A 23,680-nucleotide genomic window follows, 5' to 3' on the forward strand; every position below is an offset into this window, starting at 1 on the left:
TTGGAATTTTTTTAAAAAAAGCTTTATTGAGATATAATTTACATACCATTCACATAACCCATACAAAGTGTATATAGTACAGTAGAGTTTCGTATATTCACAGATATGTGTGACCTTCCACCACAGTTGATTTTAGAACATTTCACCACTTCGAAAAGTAACCCTATGACCTTTAATTCTCATTCTCTATACCCTGTGACAGCCTCTCCAGCCCTAGGCAACCACTGATCTACTTTTTGTCTCTGGATTTCTATATTCTGGATTTTCATATGAATGGTCTCATATAATATGTGGTCTTTTGTGACCGGTTTCTTTCACTTAACGTTTTCAGAATTCATACATGTATTAGTACTTCATTCCTTTTTATGGCCAAATAATATTTCACATTTTGTTCATACATTTGTCCATTGATCTACATTTGGGTTTTTCCACCTGTTGGCTTTTATGAGTATATTTTGTGGAACGCATTCATGTGTAAGTTTTAGGTATTCAGTTCTCTTGTATATATACTTTGGAGTGGAATTGCTCAGTTGTGTGGTAACTATGTATAATTGTTTGAGAAACTACTAGACTGTTTTCCAAAATGATGGTACCATTTTACATCTCCATTAGTGTATGGGGTTCTAATTTCTCTGCATTCTTTCTAACGTTTGTTATTCTCTGACTTTTTGATTCTAGCCCTCCTCATTTGTGTGAAATGGTATTTCATTATGGTTTTGATTTGCATTTCTCTGATAACTAAGGATGTCAAGCATCTTTTCCTGTGCTTATTGGCCCTTTTTATGTCCTCCTTGGAGAAATATTTATTTATATCCTTTGTCTACTTTTAAATTGGATGTCTTTTTTATCACTGAGTTGTAAAATTTTTTTTTAGTTTCTGTGTTTTAGATATTAAACCCTTATTAAATACATGATATGCACATATTTCCTGCTATTCTTTTGGTTGTCTTTTCACTTTCTTGATGATGTCCCGTTACAAAAGTTTTTAATTTTGGTGATGTCCAATTTATTTTTTTCTGATGTTGCTTGGGCTTTTGATATCATATTTAAGAATATTTTTACCAAATCCCTAATCATAAAGATTTATCTCTATGTGTTTTTTTAAGTGTTTGATAGTTTTACCTCTTAAAAATTTAGGTCTTTGATCTATTTTGAGTTAATTTTGTTATGATGTGAAGTAAACTTCCCATTTAATTCTTTTGCATATGGCTATCCATTTGTTCCAGTGTGATTTGTTGAAAAGACTACTATTCCCCCCATTGAACGGTCTTGGCACCTTGTTGAAAATCAGTTGACTGCATGTGTGGATTTGTTTCTGTACTCTAAATTCTGTTCCATTAATTTGTATGTCTGTCCATATGCCAATGCCACATTGTTTTGGTTACCATTGATTTGTAGTATGTTTTGAAACCAGGAGGTGTAATTACTATTATCTTGTTCTATTTTTTAAAGATTGTTTTGACTATTTGAGTCCCTTTCATTTTCATATGAATTTTGGAATCAGCTTATTAATTTCTGTAAAGAAGTCAACTGAGATTCCAATAGGAATTGCATTGAATCTGTAGGTCACTTTAGGAGTATTGCCATTTTAATAATGTTAAATCTTTTGATCCATGAATATGATATATTTTCCCCATTTATTTAGATCTTTAATTTATTTCAACAGTGTTGTGTGGTTTCTAGAGTATAAATGTTACACTTTTATTTTATTTTATTTTATTTATTTTATTTATTTTATGATAGTCACATAGAGAGAGAGAGAGAGAGAGAGAGAGAAAGGCAGGGACACAGGCAGAGGGAGAAGCAGGCTCCATGCACCGGGAGCCCGACGTGGGATTCGATCCTGGGTCTCCAGGATCGTGCCCTGGGCCAAAGGCAGGCGCCAAACCGCTGCGCCACCCAGGGATCCCAAATGTTACACTTCTTTTGTTAAATTTATTCCTAAGTATTTTTAAAAAATGTTTGATACATTTCTTGGTATCATTTTTTTAAAAATTGTATTTATTTATTCAGGAGAGACACAGAGAAAGGGGCAGAGACATAGATAGAGAGAGAAGCAGGCTCCTCACAGGGAACCTGATGTGGGACTTGATCCTCAGACCCGGGATTACAACCTGAGCTGAAAGCAGACGCTCTACTGCTGAGCCATCCAGGCGTCCCCTAAGTTTTTTTTTGAAGCTACTGTAAATGAAATTATTAATTTTTGGGTTGTTGCTAATTTATACAATTACAACTTATTTGTAAAAATTTTTTTGCAACTGATTTTTGTGTTGATTTGATAACCTGTACCTTTGCTGAACTCATTTTTTAGTTCTGATAGTTTTAGGTGAATTTCTTAGGATTTTCTATATTTTAAAGTTTTTATTTTTATTTTTATTTTTATTTATTTATGATAGTCACAGAGAGAGAGAGAGAGAGGAGAGAGAGAGAGAGAGGCAGAGACACAGGCAGAGGGAGAAGCAGGCTCCATGCACCGGGAGCCCGACGTGGGATTCCATCCCCGGGTCTCCAGGATCGCGCCCCGGGCCAAAGGCAGGCGCCAAACCGCTGCGCCACCCAGGGATCCCTATATTAAAAAAAAAAAGATCATGTCATCTGCAAATAGAGATGATTTCTCCTGTTATAGTCTGGATGCCATGTATATATTTTTCTTGCCTAATTTTCTCAGTAGAGCCTCTAGAAAAATATTGAGTATAACTTTCAGGAGTGGACATCATTGTTTTCTCCCTTGTTCCTTCTTTTCATAGAATTTCCTTTAGCATCTATTGTAAGGCAACACATTGTTACTAGCAACAAATTCCTTTCTTTTTCTTTTTCTTTTTTTTTTAATTCCTTTCTTTTTATTCTGATAAAGTCTTTATTTTGCCTGCATTTCTAAAAGATAGCATTGCTGGATATTGGATTCTTGGCTGACAGATTTTTCCTTTGAACACTTGGAATAGTTGTCTTAATGCCTGTTAAACTCCACAGTTTCTGCTGAGAAGTCAGTTACTAACCTTACTGCAGTTCCTTTATATAAGTGATAAATTGGTTTTTTTTCTTGTTACTTTCAAGATTTTTTCCATTGCTTTTGACTTTTAGCATTTTTAGTGTGATGTATCGGTAGATCTCTTTGTGTTTATTCTTTTTTTTTTTTTTTAAGATTTTATTTATTTAATTCATGAGAGACAGAGAGAGGCAGAGACATAGGCAGAGGGAGAAACAGGCTCCCTCCGGGGAGCCTGATGCAGGAATGGATACCAGGACCCTGGAGCCAAAGGCAGTCGCTCAACCATTGAGCCACCCAGGTGCCCTCTTGCATTTATTCTGTTTGGAGTTTATAGAGCTTCCTAGATGTAGAAGTTACTGCTTTTCAATAAATTTAGGACATTTTCAGCAGTTTCTTTTGACTATTTCTTCTCTTTTCATGCTGTTCTTTTCTTTTGGTCGTTCTGTTACGTATGTGTTTGGGCCCTTAAGTAGTGTTCCAAATTTCTCTGAGATTCTGTTCATTTTCCTTCATTCTTTTTTCTCTTAACATTTTCCAGCTTGCATACTCTCAATTGCTCTATTTTCACATTTGTTGTTTTGTTTTTTTCTGCCAGCTCAAATCTACTCTTGAGCTCTTCTAGTGAATTTTTTTTATTGCAGTTATTTTACTTTTTAACTCCAGATTTTCCCTTTGGCTCTTTTTTTTTAAAAAATTACTACTGCTTTATTAATATTCTCTACTTGATGCAACTTTATTGTCATAACCTCTTTTACTTCTGTAATCATGCTTTCCTGTACTTCTGTGAACATATTTATAATGGCTACTTTGAAGTATTTTGTTGTTAAATATGACATGTATTTGCTCTAATAGGGAATTTCTCTTGCCTGCATTTTTTTCCCGTCTATGGGTCATATTTTCCTGTTGTTTTTTTTTTTTTTTTGCACACCTCCATGTATTTTGTTGGAATTGGACATTTTAGATATCTGTATTAATATTTTACTTAGTTTACTTATTTTTTTTAAGGTAGGCTCCATGCCCAACATGGTGCTTAAACTCACAATCCTAAGATTGATAGTCACATGCTCTACCAACTAAGCCAGTCAGGCGCCCCTTGATATTTTAGATATTAGACATTATATATTGTTATATATAAGTTGCTCTACAAACTAGTCCAAATTTTGAAGGAACTAGTCCATTCTTTGAAGGAATGTTTCAGAGGTATATTTGTTCCGACCACAGGAGGGTTCCTCTCAGCTTCCTTGTACTCACTTCTCCCCTGTGAGCCATCTGGCCACTGTCTTGAATGTCTTTTCATTAAATCCATAAATCTTCTTCCATTTGCCTTTCATCCTCCACTATTCTTGAGAGCTTGGATTTCTCCATGCTCCATTAAAAATGAAGTCAGTTCCTTTGGGAAGAGAGTACAAACTGTTTTATTACCTGTTTCTACTCTTACGCAGCTCTGGAGGTCTGGGTATAAGGTCAGTGGCAAGCTTCTCTCTGAAGAACACCCCTGCCCTAGAAGCTGAACACTCAATAAAGGCGGGCGTGGGAGGGTGGGCAGCAGCCTGATAGCCTCTTGGCTTGCTACTGCTAGTGGTAGAGCCACCACCTCACAAGCCAGGGCAGTGGTGACCAGGACTCCAGTTTTTTGATAGCATTGTGCCCAAAGTATACCCTTTGTTTCACAAGTTGGGGGCTTGGCAGAAGTCAGGAATACCCTTTCTTGACATTACTTGCCTGGGACTTAGCAATATGTTCTAGGGGTAGGATGAGGTAAGCTCAAGTCCTGCTGCTCCTCAGAAGAAAGCCCTCCAACAAGGAGCTGGAATAAGAGGAAACCTTGTGTTTTTGACTACAGCAGTCTGGAGAGGAGTCTTTGCCTTCACTCATAGTGGGTAAGGAGGGACAAGTTTTGGTTTAAATATCACAGATCTTTCCTTTCTTACTGAATTTTTCTACATTTTCTTGAATAGGTATTTCTTCATTTGTCCTTGGGACTATTTCCAGAACTTTTCATTAGTTATCATTTTATTAGTTCCATTTGGGTTAGCAGATTAGCAAAGCTCCTCATGCTCTCTTGTCAGAAATTGATCTCTGGAATGATTTTTATTTTTAATTGAGATATAATTGACATATAACATTGTATTAGTTTTAGATGTACAACATAATGATTTGATATATGTATATATTAAAAATAATCACCCAAACAAGTTTAGTTTACATTTATCACCACACAGTTACATTTTGTTTTTTTCTGGTGATGAGAACTTTAAAGAAGAATGGTTTTATATACATTGAACTTATCTTCTTTTTACAAGACTTTAGAATTGTTCTGTGAAACTATCTGGACCTGCTATTTATTGGTGAAGGGGGAGGAGTTTTTTTAACATTTATTTTAAGGCAATTCTTGTCTTTTCTAAAGTCTGTTTTGATAACTAATATTTTTCTAGAAAATTATTTATTAGATCAAAATGTTCAACTTATTTGTATAGGACTGAGCAAAGTAATCTCCTGATTTCATTCAGTTTTTTCTGTTGTGGTTATTTGGGAGTACTTCTATTTATATGTTTTAAGTATTGTAATACTAGAAAAAGATTTTTTTCTACAACTTTACTGGTTATGATTTATTATAATCAGAGTTTCTTTATCTCTGCAATAATAGTACTTTGTTGAATTCTTGCTATATTTTAGACACTTTACAATTTTGATTTATTTAATCTTTATAACAACCCAAGAACATATATACTGATAGCATCTTTATTTTATGGATGAGAAAACTGAGTTATAGAGATAATAATTTGCCCAGTTCTGCCTTGGTGAAGATCATAATTTAACTTCTTGGTTGGCTATAAGAAATTTAAAGTTAAAAAAAAAAGAAATTTAAAGTTATTTAAGGTTGTTAAATAAATAGATTTATTTATTTCCTAATGTGTCACCTAAATCACTATAGAAAAAAGTAATATAATTTTTAGTTTATGACAATATACTCTATCCCACGGATTATTTCAATGAAGTTAGTGGTGGAAAAGTGTTAGCAAAAATTTCCTTCCTCAGTTAACAATTGTTAGTACTTAAATTTGTAGTTAGCATGAGAGATTCATTTTATTTTTTATTTTATTTTTTGGAAAGATTTCTTTTATTTTTTTTTTAATTTTTATTTATTTATGATAGTCACACACAGAGAGAGAGAGAGAGAGGCAGAGACACAGGCAGAGGGAGAAGCAGGCTCCATGCACCAGGAGCCTGATGTGGGATTCGATCCCGGGTCTCCAGGATCGGGCCCTGGGCCAAAGGCAGGCGCCAAACCGCTGCGCCACCCAGGGATCCCCGGGAAGATTTCTTTTAAATTGGTAATTTACATTTGGAAAGTCAATGAACAATTATAACATTTAAATCAAAATTTTGAAAAATGTGAAGAAAATCACATCACTAATTTGGTTTGAAAGCTCTTATATGTTGTGATCAGAGACAAAAAGTATTTTTTAAATAAATGCTTAATAGTTTCTGTAATATCCTTAATTATATTCTTGAATGAAAGAAATTAGGAAAGAGGAATTTGAGGAATAAAAATTGCATTTCATTAAGAAAAAAGTTTCTTAGGCAAGATTGAGTAAATATGTATAACTACTGCCCTCTTCGGTTGGTATGAGGAACATGTTTTTTAAATTAATCTGTACTGAGATTTCTCTCTCTTCTTTCAAAGGTGTTAAAATCATCACACAACAAGTTCAACCAAGTAAAATCTTACCCAAACCAGTGACAGCAACTCTGCCCACCAGTAGCAATTCCCCTATTATGGTGGTTAGTAGTAATGGTGCAATTATGACAACTAAACTAGTAACCACTCCTACTGGTAAGTTTTCTTGAGCATCAGTCCATTCATTCATCATTTTTCATTGAGTAATTTCTTTGTAAGAACATTGTGCTTGACACTGGAGATACAGAGATTAATGAGACAGTTCTTTAAGAGCCTTTCTTGTCTCTCCTGTTTACCCCCAACTAAAATTAGCTTTCTCTTATTATTCTCATGGTCTTCTTTTCCTTTATAGCACGTACTACAGTTTCTAATTACTTCACTCCTTGTTTGTTGACTTAATGTAGTTCACCTTATTAGACCATTAGCTGCATGATAAAAGGACTCTGTTTTATTCACTGCATATACGTAGACCTGGTCTGGAAGTAGGTGTTTAGTCAGGATTTGTTGAGAGACTGAAAACACACTTTCCCAGCCCAAAAAGATTGCACTCTTAAGAGGCTAAAAGTCTGTACTACACTGCAGTGTAGTAAGTATTACTCAGACCGAAAGAAGCACAGGATGCCATTTTGCCCAGAAATGAGAACAACCAGGCTATCCCCAAGGAAGTGACAGTGTAGAACATTTTAAATAGTGTCATTGTTTGTGTCCTTGAGCAGGTTACTAATCCCTGTAAATCTTGTCCCTTGTCTATTTAAATGGGATAGCAATACCTGTACCATAAAGTTATTATAAGTATTAGAGGAAATCAGGTATGTAAAGCCCCTAGCAGAGTGCTCAATAGCTGTTATTACTAATAAATACTAGAATTAGCCATTACTATTATTTTAAATTTGTATAGCTCTTAACCAGAGTTTTTGAGAAGGGCTAGCATTTAGAGATAGAATCTAAATAGTGTAAAATGATACCTGTCTCAAGTTTATAAAGCTATCATTTATTGGCTAGGATGTAAAGGTCTGTTCAGACATTACACTTTAATCTCCCTTAGGGTTTAATATAATATTTCCACTTTTAGCTGCAAAACAGAGACTTCCGTTAAGCAACTTGCCAAAGTCATGCAGCTAATAAAAAGAAGATCTGGGATTTGAACCCCAATCTGTTTGACTCTAAGACCTTTGCTCTCTCTTTTTCGTTTTAATTGTGATAAAATAGAACATGAAACTTACCATTTTAAGTGTATAGTTCATTGACACTCAGTGCATTCATGTTATTTTGTAACCATCATCACCATTTGGCTTCAGAACCTTTTCATCCTCCCAAACTGAAATTCTGTACGTTAAACATTAACTCTGCATTACCACCTTCTCCTAGTCCCTGACAACCAGCATTCTACTTGCTGTCTCTGCAAAGCCTATACTTCAAAAATAGTTATTCTTGCATTACATTTATCATACTCCCCTCACCCCCAAAACTTTTTTTTCCATTTAATACAAAGAGTGTAGTGTTATTTATATATGATTTTTTACCTTAGGGAAAGGTAGTGAAAAATAATAATGTGTCTGTCCCTGTGTATCTATGTTAGAAAAGGTGTTTCTATTTTTAAAATAAAGGTTTAAGTGGAAAATTTTTTGTTAAAATTCAGCTGATTCACATTATGTTTGTAGCATGTTTATTACTTTGTACTAGGTTTGCACTGGGATTCAGATACGTTTGTAACCAATTTAAAGTAATTCTACCTAATGTTCTTCCCCTCCTCCTTTTTTTGGTTTGTGATTGTGTTTAACAATTTTTAAATACCTTGCTAAAAGCATTTTTGCAGGGAGGTGGTTGTTGAAAACGATTATCACACTATTCTGATTATCATGAAAAAATGTGTTCCTGTTGAAGAAGGTGTTATCTTAGTCATCTTCATTCTTCCCCAGGCTAGTAGTTCTTAGTGTAGAAATAGTGTTTCTGAGTTACCAGATTTGTAGGAAACTACCACAGGCTCATCTGGTTAGTTTTTGATTGCTGTGGGAAAAGAAGAAAGTCCTTGGAATAGTGGGGAAGAGTGTAAAATCCTTTGAGAGACATGAAGAAAAATATTCTGATGGGTCAGTTAGAGTTGAAGAAATACGTAAATAGTGAACTTTTTAGGCTAAAAGAAATATTCCTGGCACTTGGCAACTTCAACTTTAATCTCTAGTAAAATGATGGAATAACTCTTAAAAGATGGAATTATATTTAGAGAGTAGCAGAGTACAAAATAGCAAAAGTTTATAAAATTTTAAGCAGACAATATTACCTTATTTGCTGAGTGCTGACATTGGGGTTGGCCTTGAAACAGCAAAAAACAGATGCAGAGACCTTAAAATCTATAACAGAAATATCTAAAATGCTCTGGCAAGAAAGATGATTAAATTTAAGTTTCTTTTGGCATAGAACTAGTGGAAGAAGGGTAGTGGAAGAAAGGAAACATAGTTATACTTTTTCTTGGGGTTAGTAATTTGATGCAACACATCACAAAATTTTATGTGTAAAATTAATTCAAATTGATTTGGCTGTAGTTCTTGCTATGTACATTGAAAACTGGCTGTAAATTGTCACTTAATGTCTTGACACCATGAAATTCCATTTTCAAGTTAAAGCAATGCAGATTATATTGAATTATAGCTATACTGTATAAATTGTCATTCTTCTATAAGTAATGACAAGTTTTTCTTTTGGCTTTTCCCTTTTTATAGGCACACAGGCAACCTATACCCGGCCAACAGTGAGCCCATCCATAGGTCGGATGGCTGCAACCCCTGGAGCTGCAACCTATGTGAAAACCACCAGTGGTAGCATCATTACCGTAGTACCCAAGTCATTAGCTACCTTGGGGGGCAAGATAATTAGCAGTAATATAGTTTCTGGTAGGTATATCTGAAATATGTTAAAGCTATAGATAACCAGTAAGAGGGCAAAACATTTCACTTTCAAAGGATTCTGTTTGATCTCAGTTTTTTGCTTAGAAATCCGGAGCTTTTTTTTTTTAGTCCTAATGTTTAGTGATTAAGTCTAGCTTTTTAAATTTCTAGTATTAAATTTTCACACATTAAACTTTTGATAGTTTTAAAATAGGACATTAGGTTTTTCATCAGAATGGAAATATTATGATTTATATTTGTATAGAGATTTTTCATTTACAAGGTATTCTCCTGTTAGTCCTTTCAGAACTGTTAAATCTGAATAGTTGGTATCCCCCCAATTGACAGATACAGATAGATTTAAGTTTAGAGAGATGAAATTGACTTATCCAAGATCACACAAATTAGAGGAAGAAATAAATTAGAGGATTTATTCATCTAAATATGTTTGAGGGACCATATCTCATAATTTCAATTACTAATGTCACTTTAGCTTATTAAAAATAAAAATATTTGAATATCTTTATTTTCTTTTCACCATTATAGATTACTTACTTTAAAGAAATATTTTGTAGGGCAGCTGGATGGCTCAGCAGTTTAGTGCCGCCTTCAGCCCAGGGCATGATCCTGGAGACCCAGGATCGAGTCCCACATCGGGCTTCCTGCATGGAGCCTGCTTCTCCCTCTGTCTGTGTCTCTGACTCTTTCTGTCTCTCTCTGGGTCTCTCATGAATGAATTAAATAAATAAATAATAAATAAATAAATAAATAAATAAATAAATATTACAGTAGTGAAAGCTAATATTTATTGGTATTTTGGAACTTTACTTGATTTTTATCCGCTCATTAATTCCTGCAGTATTTGGACTGTGGACCCCAAAGTGGAATGTTAACATAGTATATCTTTTCATTGTTAGTTTGTTTTTTTTTTTAAGATTTTATTTATTTATTCACAACAGACACAGAGACAGGCAGAGACATAGGCAGAGGAAGAAGCAGGCTCCATGCAGGGAGCCTGATGTGGGACTTGATCTTGAGACTCTAGGATCACACCCTAAGCAGAAGGCAGACACTCAACTGCTGAGCCACTCAGGCATCCCTCATTATTAATTTTTAATTAAAATGTTTTAAATAATCTCTCATCAGGTAGACCTGTGGACTTTAAGTGTCTGCTGTTTTTTGTAGACTAGCCATATTTTGTATGCTGCAGGTGAATTGTTCTAACATTTTAAAGTGAAGGGATTAGGGGATCCCTGGGTGGCTCAGCAGTTTAGCGCCACCTTCAGCCCAGGGCGTGATCCTGGAGTCCTGGGATCCGGTCCCACATCGGGCTCCCTGCATGGAGCCTGCTTCTCCCTCTGCCTGTGTCTCTGCCTCTCTCTCTGTGTGTGTCTCTCATGAATAAATAAATAAATAAATTAAATAAATAAATAAATAAATAAATAAATAAATAAATAAATAAATAAATAAAGTGAAGGAATTAAAGTTTCCAGCGCTATATGTTGCTGATAACTTGGGGAGTCAAAGCAAAACAGGGCATAGTATTGGTGTTTAAAGCTGCAAATATTGCCTCTATTTTTAAGTATAAGAGAAAATCCAATGTTTATCAAACTGAGGAGGGTGAAACTAGTAGGGGAGGAATCCTTGTATCCCAGCTTAAGAGGATTTTTCAAATAACACAGTGAAAACTTAAATTATGATTTATTACTGACAGTATCTTAATAGTATAGAGCACATTGTCAAACATTTTTCAAAAAGTGACCATTCTTCATTGGTATGTGGTTTTTATCACCGTAATGGTTTTTCTTTATTTATATATGAATTCATAGTAACCTTACAACTTGAAGGAATGTCTAGATGTCATGAGGCTACTGTTTTCAGACCTTCTTTATGATTTAGCCGTTTTGTACCAGATTAGAACAGTACAGTAAGCAGAGAGGTAGTGAGATATATACCCTATACATGTATTTTATCTACCTTTGTATGTAAATAAAACAACTCATGGTTAGCTGCATAGTTACATATTTCAAGTATATTGTGTATACATGAGAAGAATTCTTAAAGTTTTCTGGCACTGTAGGATGTACTTGGCACAAAGTTGAAGCAATGCTGTTTGTTGCATGGAGCTTGTTTTGTGTCTACCTTTGCTTCACTGACTTTTTTTTTTTTTTTTTTTTTTTTTTGCTTCACTGACTTTTATTTTAAGGAATCTATCATTCCTGATTGCTCTAAACTTATCCTTATGTTACATGTCAATATTCTGTATAAAGATAGTTCTCTTATTTTAAAATGTTTTTGTTATTTCATGATAGTGGGATTACAGGTTAGTTTATTAGCAGTTTTCAGTCCCTGATTATCTATTCACAGTGAACTGGTAGGCCAGGTTGGATGAATTTGGATAATCCATAATAGATGCTAGGTTCTAGAGTCTGTGCCTAACCTACTGCCCTATCCCCCGAACAAAAATGAAATGCTTTTCCTAAAAGATATCCAGACATTTAGTTGTAAGAATAGAAGGATTTAAAAAGAAAAACGATACTTTTCCCCTCATTGTGGGTAATTTGGAAATTACAAAAAGGTACAAAGAAAATTTAAAAACATACAATTTTTACCATCCAGAGATACATGTTAAAATTTAAGGGTATATGTTTGTTATTCTTTTTTCTATTCATTTTTTTTTGGTTATAAATGTGTGTATTTTTAAAATTGCATTGAGATCAGTTTAATCATCTTTTACCCTTTTTTCTTAGAATAATATTATTTTCCTATTCTTATAAACATATCTTATTACCTCCTCTGCCTCATTTAATGGTTATACAATATTTCCTTATATGGTACACCATAACTTAGCCATTTTCTCATTGTTGAATGTTTTAGGTTGCTTCCAATTTTTTTGTCATTATAAATAATGTTGGAATGAACATCATTATACATAAATGATTATGTGAAGTTCTTCCTTTCCTCTAGAAAGCAAGGTCATGCTTCCAAAGTGCTTTCTAGAAAGGTCAAGTTTTTCTTCCTGTTAGAATAAGCAACTAGGGATGTCTGGGTGACTCAGCGGTGGGGCATTTGCCTTTTGGCTCAGGGCATGGGTCAGGGGATCGAGTCTCACATCAGGCTCCCTGCGAGGAGCCTGCTTCTCCCTCTGCCTATATCTCTGCCTCTCTTTCTATGTCTCTCATGAATAAATAAAATCTTTTTTTAAAAAAGGGTAAGCAACTAAATGGGATTATGACTATTTTTACAGTTATTTAACTCTTTAGAATCAGATATTTACTTATATGTGTATATAGAGAGAAACCTATCAGATACGTAAGGTTTTTGTGATCTTTGTTGAGGGTTGGTTAAGGAACCATGCCTATTATATGCAGAAGATTGGATCCTTCAGAGATGAACTTATTATCTTCACTCTAAGGGCATTATGAGAACATGTGACAGTGGCAAGACTTGATTTTGATTTTTTTTTTAAGATTTTATTTATTTATTCATGAGAGACACAAAGAGAGAGAAGCAAAGACATAGTCAGAGAGAGAACAGGCTCCATGCAGGTAGCTCAATGTGGGACTCGATCCTGGGACTCCAGGATCATGCCCTGGGCCAAAGGTAGGTGCTCAACCACTGAGCCACCCAGCCTTCCCAATTTTCTTGATTCTTAGTGCAATATTCAGGTAAGGCACTAGTGTTTATCTGTCTTTTCCATTCATTCATTCATTTGCTCATTCTTTGAGCAAAGCAACATAAAACATTACCCAAGAGACCAAATTTTTAGGGTGATATAAAAAAAATCTCTGAATAGTACAATCTGGGCCATTAAATTAGTTTCTGTAAGCCACCCTACCATAAATGCTCAATTTTTACAGGAATCTTAAATAGAAATCCCTGGAATGCATCCAGTATCAAAGGCCATGATTCAAATGTGATAATTTGCATCCATTTTGTATTAACTCTTTATAATTGAAGATTGTATATATAGTATGATCTCTTATATCCTATGAGCCAGATTTTGGGCTGGGTGCTATGATACATATGGATGTACATGGGTGCATTCTCTGTCCTAAAGAATGCCAAACAGGGCAACCCAGGTGGCTCAGCGGTTTAGCGCCGCCTTCAGCCCAGGGTGTGATCCTGGAGACCCAGGATCGAGTCCCATGTCAGGCTTCCTGCAGGAGCCTGCTCCTCCCTCTGCCTGTGTCTCTGCCTCTCTCTGTCTCCCTGTCTCTTGTGAATAAATAAAATCTTAAAAAGGAATGGTAAACAAATGAACTTCTATACATTCTATTGTAGCATGAGAACTATAGACTACTGTGAAAGTGTAGAGGAAGACCTTACATTTTTATTTTTTAATATTCATTTTATTTATTTTTATATTTTATATTTTTATACTTACATATTTATATATATTTACACATATTTTATATATTTATTTATATATATTTTAATGTATTTATTTTTAAGAATTTATTTGACAGCACAAATGGGGAAAGGCAGAGGGAGAGGGAGAAAGGCTCCCCCCTGAGCAGAGAGTCTGATGCAGGGCTTAGTTAGTCCCAGGGCCCTGGGGTCAATGACCTGAGCCAAAGGCAGAAGTTTACCTGGCTGAGCCACACAGGCAGCCCTCATTTATTTATTTTGGAAAGAGACAGAGAGTGGGCATGCACACAAGAAGGGGGAGGGGCAGAGGGAGAAGGACCTGAGTTGAAACCATTATGACCTGAACAGAAACCAATAGTCTGATGCTCAAATGACTGAACCACCTAGGCACCCCCAGAGGAAGATTTTTTTTTTTTAAATGAGTAACACTTGTTTCATCAATACAACATAGTTATCAACTGAAATATAGAAACATGCTCATTGGAATTTCAGACTTTTATAACTTGATAATAGTCATAAACTATTCCATTTTAATATGACAGTGTACTCACTTTTCCTTGTGTTATTCCTGTTTTATTCTATTTTCTCCCCACCCCTGATCCTGCATTTTGTTAAGCTGGTGAACTTGATTTGCAGATGTTTCATAAATTGGCAGATCCCCGTAATGGAAAGGATTAGACAGTGATTTAGATACAATTATAATTCACTTTATGTTAAGCAAGTTTTGTCCAAAAAAGTGGTCCTTCTACTTTGGTTAAACCTTGGTTACCATTTCCTTGAGGTAATTTTTAATGCTTACTTTCTGAAAACACTTTTAATTAACCAAATGTTTGGTGAGGCTGTATTGTTGAAGGAGTCATCATAATTAGTCATATGTGGATGTGGGGGATTGGAGTTAATTAAGAGTTGAAGTTGATACATATGAATGATGAGCAGTGTGGTTTTTGTGGCTCTTAACAGCTTACTATTCAAAAACTATAAAGAAAGGGAAAAACTTTGTGAAGCTGGTGTGTGGGTAAAAATGTGTTTTTATGTAACCTGACTGTTACCTTGGACTGACAAGACATTAGTTGATGGCAAATATAAAGATATATAAAGTAATAAGTAATAAGATTGCCAAAAATTGACCAGAATATTCTATTCTTAGTGCAACTTTATTTCTAAAACTTTAGCAAGGAATGCTTTTTTTTTGTAGAAAAGAATAAAATTTTGTTTAATTTTTCTTCTTGGGAACATATTAATCAGTCATATTTTTAAATGAGTACCTGTTCTGTGTTTAGTCATTTGATAAATAATACACAAGCCCTATGGAAGAAAAGTATGACTTGCCTGTTTTCATAGGCAGAGGAAATCACAGGCACAGAAGTAGCATTAGGACTCGTATGCTCAACGACCAATGTGGAAACCCAACACATTGAAGGAGAGGTATATATTGATAATCCTGAAAATTAAAGTCTGGGAGAACCTGGAAACTGAAGAGGAATTTGGGCTCCGTGTGACAAGTAATAGGAAGCCCCAGTGAAGAAGTTACTTGTTAGACTAGAGTATGTGGTGATGTATATTATAGAATAGGAAAAAGTAAGATCAAAATGGTAGATTAAGGGTCAAGTCATATAGGATTTTGAAACTTAAGAGGGAAAGTTAGAACTAGATAAAATAGGGATTAGGAAGGTTTTTTTGTTTTGTTTCGTTTTAAAGTAATCTCTACATCCAGCATAGGGCTTGAATTTACAACCCCAAGAGTCACATGCTCTACCAGCTGAGTCAGCCAGTTGCCCTGGGAAGGTTTTTGACCAATTTCACATGTTATGGATTCTTGACGTAATTAAAAAAATTTTTTAGGGATGTTTGATATAACAGAAGCATGAGATCTATTTGTATGATAGAGAAACTTGAAATAGGGAGAAAATGTGAAAGCCAAAAGAGATGATGGTTGGTGTGTTGAGTTGACACTGATAACATTTTGAAGAAAGACATACGTTGGTGATAAACTGAGTTTAAGACATACGTTGGTGATAAACTGAGTTTGTTCACATATTCATTAGCAACTATTGCTGAATAATTTGCCATATGGTTTGTGCTAAGCACTGAAGAATTAGGGATACAAAAAGAAAAGAATTTGGAGCTCAAGGGGCTTTCATTTTGTTGGGTGTTATAGAGATCAAAAACAAGGCAAGATTTGCACCAGGATTTCTAATTGTGACAATCAGAAGAATATAGGGTACATGTTTGATAGGTATAAGAGAAGCAGATTGTGGAAGGATGTGGGGAAGAGAGTACGATAATATATCTGGATCAGTAGGTAGAGATCTACTAAATAGATCTTAATTGCTGAAAATATAAATGTATTTATATAAATATATAAATTGGAGTTTTATCCTCAGACTCTTCAGAGAGCTGCAGGTTACAAGAGCACATGTTTAATCTGTGCCTTGGTTTATGAGTAGTTTTTTAAAATCACATAAACATAAATGGCTTATTTTCATAATTTTTCTCTCAAGTCGAATGTTACATGAATGTTAATAAGTTATTTACCTTTTTAAAAATTTTTTTTAAAGATTTTATTTATTTATTTATGAGAGACACAGAGAGAAAGAGGCAGAGACCAGGCAGAGGGAGAAGCAGGCTCCACGCAGGGAGCCTGATGTGGGACTTGATCCCGAGTCTCCAGGATCACGCCCTGGGCTGAACGCGGCACTAAACCGCTGAGCCACCGGGGCTGCCCTAATGTCTGTTTTTGAAGAGTTTTCCCATCACACTAGTCAAATAAATAAAATACTGGGTTTGGGGAAGCATTTATCATGGAATGTAGATTTAGATTTGTTCCAGTTAACTAGTCCAGAGAGGAATATTGACAGAGATACTGATAATGATATTTTTAGATTCTGATTTTGGTGTGCAAATTCCAAAAAGATAACTACTATAAAAGTCAATTCTTAATATTCTCTCATTCTAGGGCAACTTCTACTTACTGTTCCCAGCCTTCATTTTTATCCTCATGACAACCTTAATGTCATCTCGGGATGACATTGACTACGTGTATTAATTATGTACAGCATAAACAGAAATAACCAAATATCACTAGTCCTTAACTCAGGCCTCCTTTTCTTCCCCCTTCTCTAAGGAACAACTACCAAAATCACTACAATCCCAATGACTTCCAAGCCCAATGTGATTGTTGTGCAAAAGACTACAGGAAAAGGAACGACCATTCAAGGCCTCCCGGGCAAAAACGTTGTCACAACATTGCTAAATGCTGGAGTAAGTAAGAGCTTGTACTGCAGACTCAGCAAATCCACTGAGGATTTTAAAGACCAGCTATACAAATATTTGCCTAAGGACTTCAGAACCCCACAATGGCCTGTATGGCTTGGTTTACCACTACTGTGATGTAATAACTGTTAAAACACCACCAGCTGATGCCATTTTTCATAGTAATTTCTAAAACACGTTGCTCATAGCGAGGTTGCTTATGACCTTGATGTAGATGCTTAGTTTGGTCCAAATGGAAGAGTCCACTGGCTTAACTACAGGGGGACCTTTTATAGTTTTATAGAAGACAGTTTTATTCCTGCTTCTGGCTAGTAGACACAAGCCCAGTCTGGGCAAAAAGAAATATTTGGGATGAAGAAAATTAATTGACAGGGATTTACTCTCATTTTTACCTCTTTTAGGCTTGTAAAAAGAAATAATAACCATTTATAGTTGTGAAGGCAGTTATGCAGAGGTTGGAGTTAGATAAACTTGGGCTTTGTCTCTTAACATCGTAGTTGTTTGACCTTGGCAAATTTATTCAACTTCTGACATCCTTAATTTCCTCATTTATAAGTTGGGGATGATGATCTTCAGTAAATTTGTTCAGTAACTGATAGCTGTTTTGAAAGTGCTTAGAATGGTGCCTGGCACATAGGAAGTCCTCAATAAGTAGTTTTTCTCTTACTGTTACTATTCTTGGTAATTTAGGCTTGGTAATGTCCCCACTTGGCTAGAAAAGAAAAATGCTATACTTCAATGTAGTAGATCTCTAGTAGCTTCCTAGGTGTCACATTCTATAATGTTGGAATTAGATCTTTTCATCATGTGGGAGAACATAGCCTGAGTTCACTTGGTAAGCCAAAAGTAAAGCCTGGATTAGAATTCAGATTTTGAGAACCCTCTTATAGTCTGGTTTACAGTTTCATAGAATTTGATATGTAAAAAGGGATGCCATGCACCCGAAGTCCTGTGGTCACATACATTGAAGGGTCATGTGTGAATTCTAGCCTCTAGGTATATCTAATAGCAACAGTTTAACACAGGAAGTGATAGTAAAACAAGCAGATTAGAGCGTAAGACTACACATATACATAAATATGCCTGTACTCAACAGCTTGCTTACCTGGGCATGTTTACACGCATGCAACAGAAGAGCTTCTTCAAAAAATAGCCTGCTAGTTGGTTTTGATAGGCTTTGAATGGGTCATTATAGTTGGACAGGGCCCATGAAGCTATTTGATAGAGAGGCATGCCCACTTGCAAACTAGTGACTCTTGGCAAATGAATTAGAGCTCCTTCCAAAGCTGCTACTGTGAAGAGTGTGTTTGTATTAAAATAAGTAATAACATGATTGACAGACACTTCAAATCTCCCTTAGATAATCTCCCTTACAGCAGATTTTTGTTATCCTATTTAGCTCTAAATTCATAGAGCTCACCAGGGTATTTTGTTTTTACTGTCTGCTAAATTTAGATGGCCATGCATTTAGATGATGATGACTAAAAGTTAAAAATTAATAAGGTGAAAATTTTTCTTTTCAGTTTTATAGATTTTAACTTTTAAAAATTAATAATTTAGTAAAATCACTGTCCTTGAATTTAAGTAAGCTCAAGTATTGGCTCCATGAATAACCAGAAGGTGGTACTTAGGAATAAAGCAGACAGAAGTATAAAAAAATGGTGAAAAGTTAATGAGCTTAAGCTATCTAGCTAATAAACTAAAGTGATATTAGTAATATACTAATAATAAAATGTGGGAAATGCCCTAGGTTTGTTTTTTTGTGTCTTCCCATATAGCCTCAGAATGTTAGTAACTACTGATTTCATCTCTTGCCTCTGCTTTTTTACATAGACATTCTGCTGTGTGTCTTTATAATTTCATATTTGAAGAGCTTAGCTTATTTGTTTCTATGCATTTAGCTATCTGTATGATGCACAGTAATTTTTCTTTTACATAAATGTCTATTTTGGGTAAATTAGAAAATAAAGGTAATGTTAGAGGAGACATATAATCCCAACTCTTAGAGATAGCTATTGTTAGCATTTTATTATGTATTCTTTTATAATTTCCTGACTATTTTCATATGTATTCTATGAGTGAGATGTGTGTAAGTATTCTTATGTGAGATAATTTTTAAAATTCATTTGTCAGGAAATAACTAATGCCTCCTTTGGACTGAAAGTTGGGCAGATGACTTTTAGAACTCTCTCAACTAAGTCTAGGATTTTTGATCACCCTGGAAACATTGTACTTTGCTATTTAATTTACAGTCCTTTCCCCATTATCCTAGTAAAACCTTGCTGTGATTTTTCAGTAAAAGGATAATTTTTAGCATTTAAACACATATAAATCTCATATATTCACTGACTTTAATTTAGGGAGAAAAAACTATTCAGACGGTGCCAACAGGAGCAAAGCCAGCTATTATCACTGCTACAAGACCCATCACCAAAATGATTGTAACTCAGCCAAAAGGAATAGGTTCTACAGTTCAACCAGCAGCTAAAATCATCCCGACAAAAATTGTTTATGGACAGCAAGGGAAAACACAGGTATGCTCTAAGATATGGTGATTTTCCTTGGCTCTGATTTATTTTATTTTATTTTTTAAAAGATTTTATTTATTTATTCATGAGAGATACAGAGAGAAGCAGAGGGAGAAGCAGGCTCTGTGCAAGGAGCCCGATGTGGAATTCGATCCTGGGACTCCAGGATCACGCCATGGGCCAAAGGCAGGCGCTAAACCACTGAGCCACTCAGGGACCCCAATATATTGTAAATGCCTAAAATTCCACATTAGGAATTTGAATGAGAAGAACAGTAATCTTTAAAAAAAAATCATATTGTTAAGAGTAATGGCCAAATGTGCATAATCATCTGTTTTCAAAACCTGTATTTATCTCTTGTACTGTTTTGTTTTGTTTGATATCTAAATATTTGTGCCATGTCATAAGCAAAGATTCCGAGGAAAAGAACCCCCTTGGAATAAAATTTGCTGAAGGCATATATTATTTGAGAAGTAGATGGTTGAAGGAGAGTGGTAGTTACTCAGAATCTCTCAGAGAAAAGTATTTTTAATAAGCTAATATGGCCTTTGAAAACACTTTATTTTTTTAAAAAGATTTTATTTATTTATTCATGAGAGACACAAAGAGAGAGAGAGAGGCAGAGACACAGGCAGAGAGAGAAGTAGGCTCTATGCAGGGAGTCTGATGTGGGACTCGATCCCGGGTCACCAGGATCACACCCTGGGCCACAGGTGGCACTAAACCGCTGAGCCACCCAGGCTGCCCTCGATATTGCTTCTTTTTTTTTTTTTTACCCTTTTTAAAAAGAATTTATTTATTTATTTATTTGAGACACACAGAAAGGCAGAGACACAAGCAGAGAGAGAAGCAGGCTCCACGCAGGGAGCCCGATGTGGGACTCGATCCCAGGACCCCAGGATCACACCCTCGATATTGCTTCTAATAATAGTTGTCTAAGTCAGTGTTTCTCTGGCAATTTTGTCAAAGATGACTTAGGTCCCAACCATGTTTACTTTGTGCAGGTATCTCAATTAGGAATTTCATTTGGTTGCTAATGAAAAGAAATCTGAAGAAGAGTGGCTTTCACAAATTAGGATTTTTTTTTTATTATGTTATAAATAATATGTTAATATTTTATTATGTTAGTAAATGTTTAGAGGCAGGAAATTCTGGACTGTTATTGTGGCATTGGGAATCTAGGCTCCTTGTATCTTTCATTCTGCAATCTTTACTGTGTGGCTGTCCTTCTACTGTAGAGCCTACAGATTGTAAAATGACTTCTGAGGTCATTATAGGCAAGAAAAAACGGGCAGAGCCTTTTGTCAAAATTATGGCTGTTGCAGTCTGACATGTACCACTTAAAGTGTTGTATGTGGCTTGGCTCTTAATTTGTTCATATATCGAATTAGTCTTTGATGAACAATGTAGTACCCAGAGCTTAATAAATGTGCAGAATGCTACTTCCCTTGTCAGGAAAATGTTAGTTCATGATGAGAAGTTTAGCATTTTAAAAAGTGCTCTAAAATTTAAACTGGGTATATTTATGCTTTTCTTCTAGGTTCTTATTAAACCCAAACCAGTGACATTTCAAGCCACAGTTGTTAGTGAACAAACAAGGCAGCTGGTCACAGAAACATTACAACAAGCATCTAGAGTGGCAGAAGCTGGTAATTCATCTATTCAAGAGGGAAAAGAAGACCCACAGAGTTATACAGATAGTAGTTCCTCTTCTACAGAGTCCTCCCAAAGTTCCCAAGGTAAGATCCACTTTACCTCTAATTGATGTGTTTACTACTGACATAGTGCCCTAGTTCCAAAATAGTTGAATATAGGGGTTTCAAACAAATATGCTTTGATTTGTCAGTTCTTTTGATTTTATTTTCTGATATGTAATCAGTGAACTTAAGTTTTGTTTTTGGTAAGACTTTACCATTCTTTCTGGCATGGCATATGCTCATCAAATAATCGGTAAGCTTTAGATGCTGATTTTGACAGGTAGGTGTTAACCGACTTGAAGAGTGCTGTGATTCTTCTTGTTTCCTTTTGGGTAAGTAGGAGAAGTATGCAAGAAAGTGAATGTATCTTTTGAATGGTTGCTGTTGAACCTTGAGAAAGAATCAGGGTGGCCAGAGGTGGGCCATACATGGGCTGTAAGTAGAATGACCATACATTGCAGTTTGCAGAGGACGACAAGTCCTGGTTTATATCTGTTCTAGCATAATTATTAATAACATTCCTCTTCACTCTCAAAGGTATCCCAATTTAGATTATATTGTATGGTTGTCCTAATTATAAGGAAGGAGCTATGAAGCCGGACTCCATAAAGAAAAGCTCTTTTTCTTCCATGCTGTTTTAATTATGTTCACCTAGGAAGTCTGTTGAAATAAATTCTTTTTTTTTTTTTTGAAATAAATTCTTAATCGTAAGCTTTGAGACCTACAAATCTCGTACTCCTGTCTATCAGTTACCTTGACCATACTTATTGTCACGTGGTAGGTATATTTATTCCTATGCTTGCTTATATGCTCTGATACATTTAATAAGCAAAGCTGTTTATCTCCCCTGATCATTCCTCACTGATTCCATCCTCTCTCCTCACGTTCCCATTATTCTCTCTAGAGTACATTCTGAACACCTTCATTTTTCTAATGCCGATTCTTCATCTTGTGCACTTTTATTATTTTAATTGTTTAGCGGAGTCTTCCCAGATTAGTGGGAAGTTCAGATTGCTTACATGGTTCAAATTGCTGATTATTCCATTAATTCAATTTGGTAGTTATTTGTTAGTTTATACAATGTACTAAGGATTATGCTAGGCCCTGTAAATGTTGAATAAAATACAGTTCTTGTTAAAATCTAGAATAGAGAAAAAAATAAACGTACATCTTCAGTATGAGTATAATAAGTTTATTAGTAACGAAGAAAAATGCCAAAGGCTAGAAATTTCCACTCCAGTGAGGAGAGTTATGATAAGAAAGCTTTTCATGAAAGAGATAGCATTTGAAGTGGTCTTTGAAAACTCATCAATTAAAACTAAATAAAAATGTTGATTTTAACAAACAATATGACACTCATTTTAGAGAGTGGATAGTTTTCTTCAGTATAATATCAGTGATAGTAATATTTTCTGGATCAATTTGCTGAGAAGATTCAGTTTATCATTCTGTATTGATTATGAATCTGTCTTTGTACTAGTTACAGTGAAGTGATGCTGATTCTCTATTTCATTTGAGCTTTATTTATTAATGATTTGTTATTTAAAGATTCCATTCTTCAACACATCAGCTGCATTTTCCTCTTTTATTTTTATAAGTCTCTGGTTCCTTGAATAATACACACTCATTTTTTTCTCTTGAGATATATGTTTATAGAGAACAGGTAAACAACTCAGCTTATGAGTTTATGCTAAAAGAGGTAGATGTTCTTATATCCACCATCTGGGGTTATCTTTTAAAATAGCTAGTCTTTTCCTAAGGGAGCTATAAGCCAATCTTACTTCCCAAACATGCCATTTCATTAGGCGGTCTTAGGTTTTCATTCTAAGAATGGGACAAAAGTGTGGCTATTTTCGGAAGTGATTGAGTTTAAGGTTTTCTCCTTTTCAATCTGTTATTATACATGGCTTCATCTATTTTTATTTATCTTGTATCATAACATATTTCTTTTAAAAATATTCTGTAATACAGAAAAAGTTAACAATTCAGAATAGGTATATCTAGATTATAAAGCCAGTTTTTATAATCTGCATCTCCCACCCCATATCTTTGTATACCTCCTTATTACATTCTCACAAAGACTGGGAATATATATGCTATGATTTAAAGAGAAAAGGATAAGATTTTGGTCAGTTTAAGATCATGCTGGTTTCTGAAGTATATGAGGGTCATACCTATAGGGAATGTAAACTCTACATAGCTCACTTCTCCTTTATATTGCCTCTGTAGTTTTTGCCCCTCCCCTATCTTTAGTA

The 23,680-nt window shown here is 35.0% G+C and overlaps 1 protein-coding gene across 6 annotated transcripts in view; it reads left to right on the top strand.

The window, feature by feature from the left end:
- The window catches only part of EMSY (EMSY transcriptional repressor, BRCA2 interacting), a 149,202-nt gene that overhangs the window by 101,239 nt on the left and 24,283 nt on the right, over positions 1-23,680 (top strand). For all 6 annotated transcript variants that reach the window (XM_055320584.1, XM_055320586.1, XM_055320585.1 and 3 more), the window contains 5 exons: positions 6,678-6,827; positions 9,392-9,562; positions 17,052-17,188; positions 19,561-19,734; positions 21,269-21,467. In XM_055320584.1, coding sequence (XP_055176559.1) covers positions 6,678-6,827; positions 9,392-9,562; positions 17,052-17,188; positions 19,561-19,734; positions 21,269-21,467 — 831 coding nt within the window. The remainder of the gene's footprint in view (positions 1-6,677; positions 6,828-9,391; positions 9,563-17,051; positions 17,189-19,560; positions 19,735-21,268; positions 21,468-23,680) is intronic.

This window comes from Nyctereutes procyonoides, unplaced genomic scaffold, assembly GCF_905146905.1.
Source record: "Nyctereutes procyonoides isolate TBG_1078 unplaced genomic scaffold, NYPRO_anot_genome, whole genome shotgun sequence".
Lineage (NCBI taxonomy): Eukaryota > Metazoa > Chordata > Mammalia > Carnivora > Canidae > Nyctereutes > Nyctereutes procyonoides.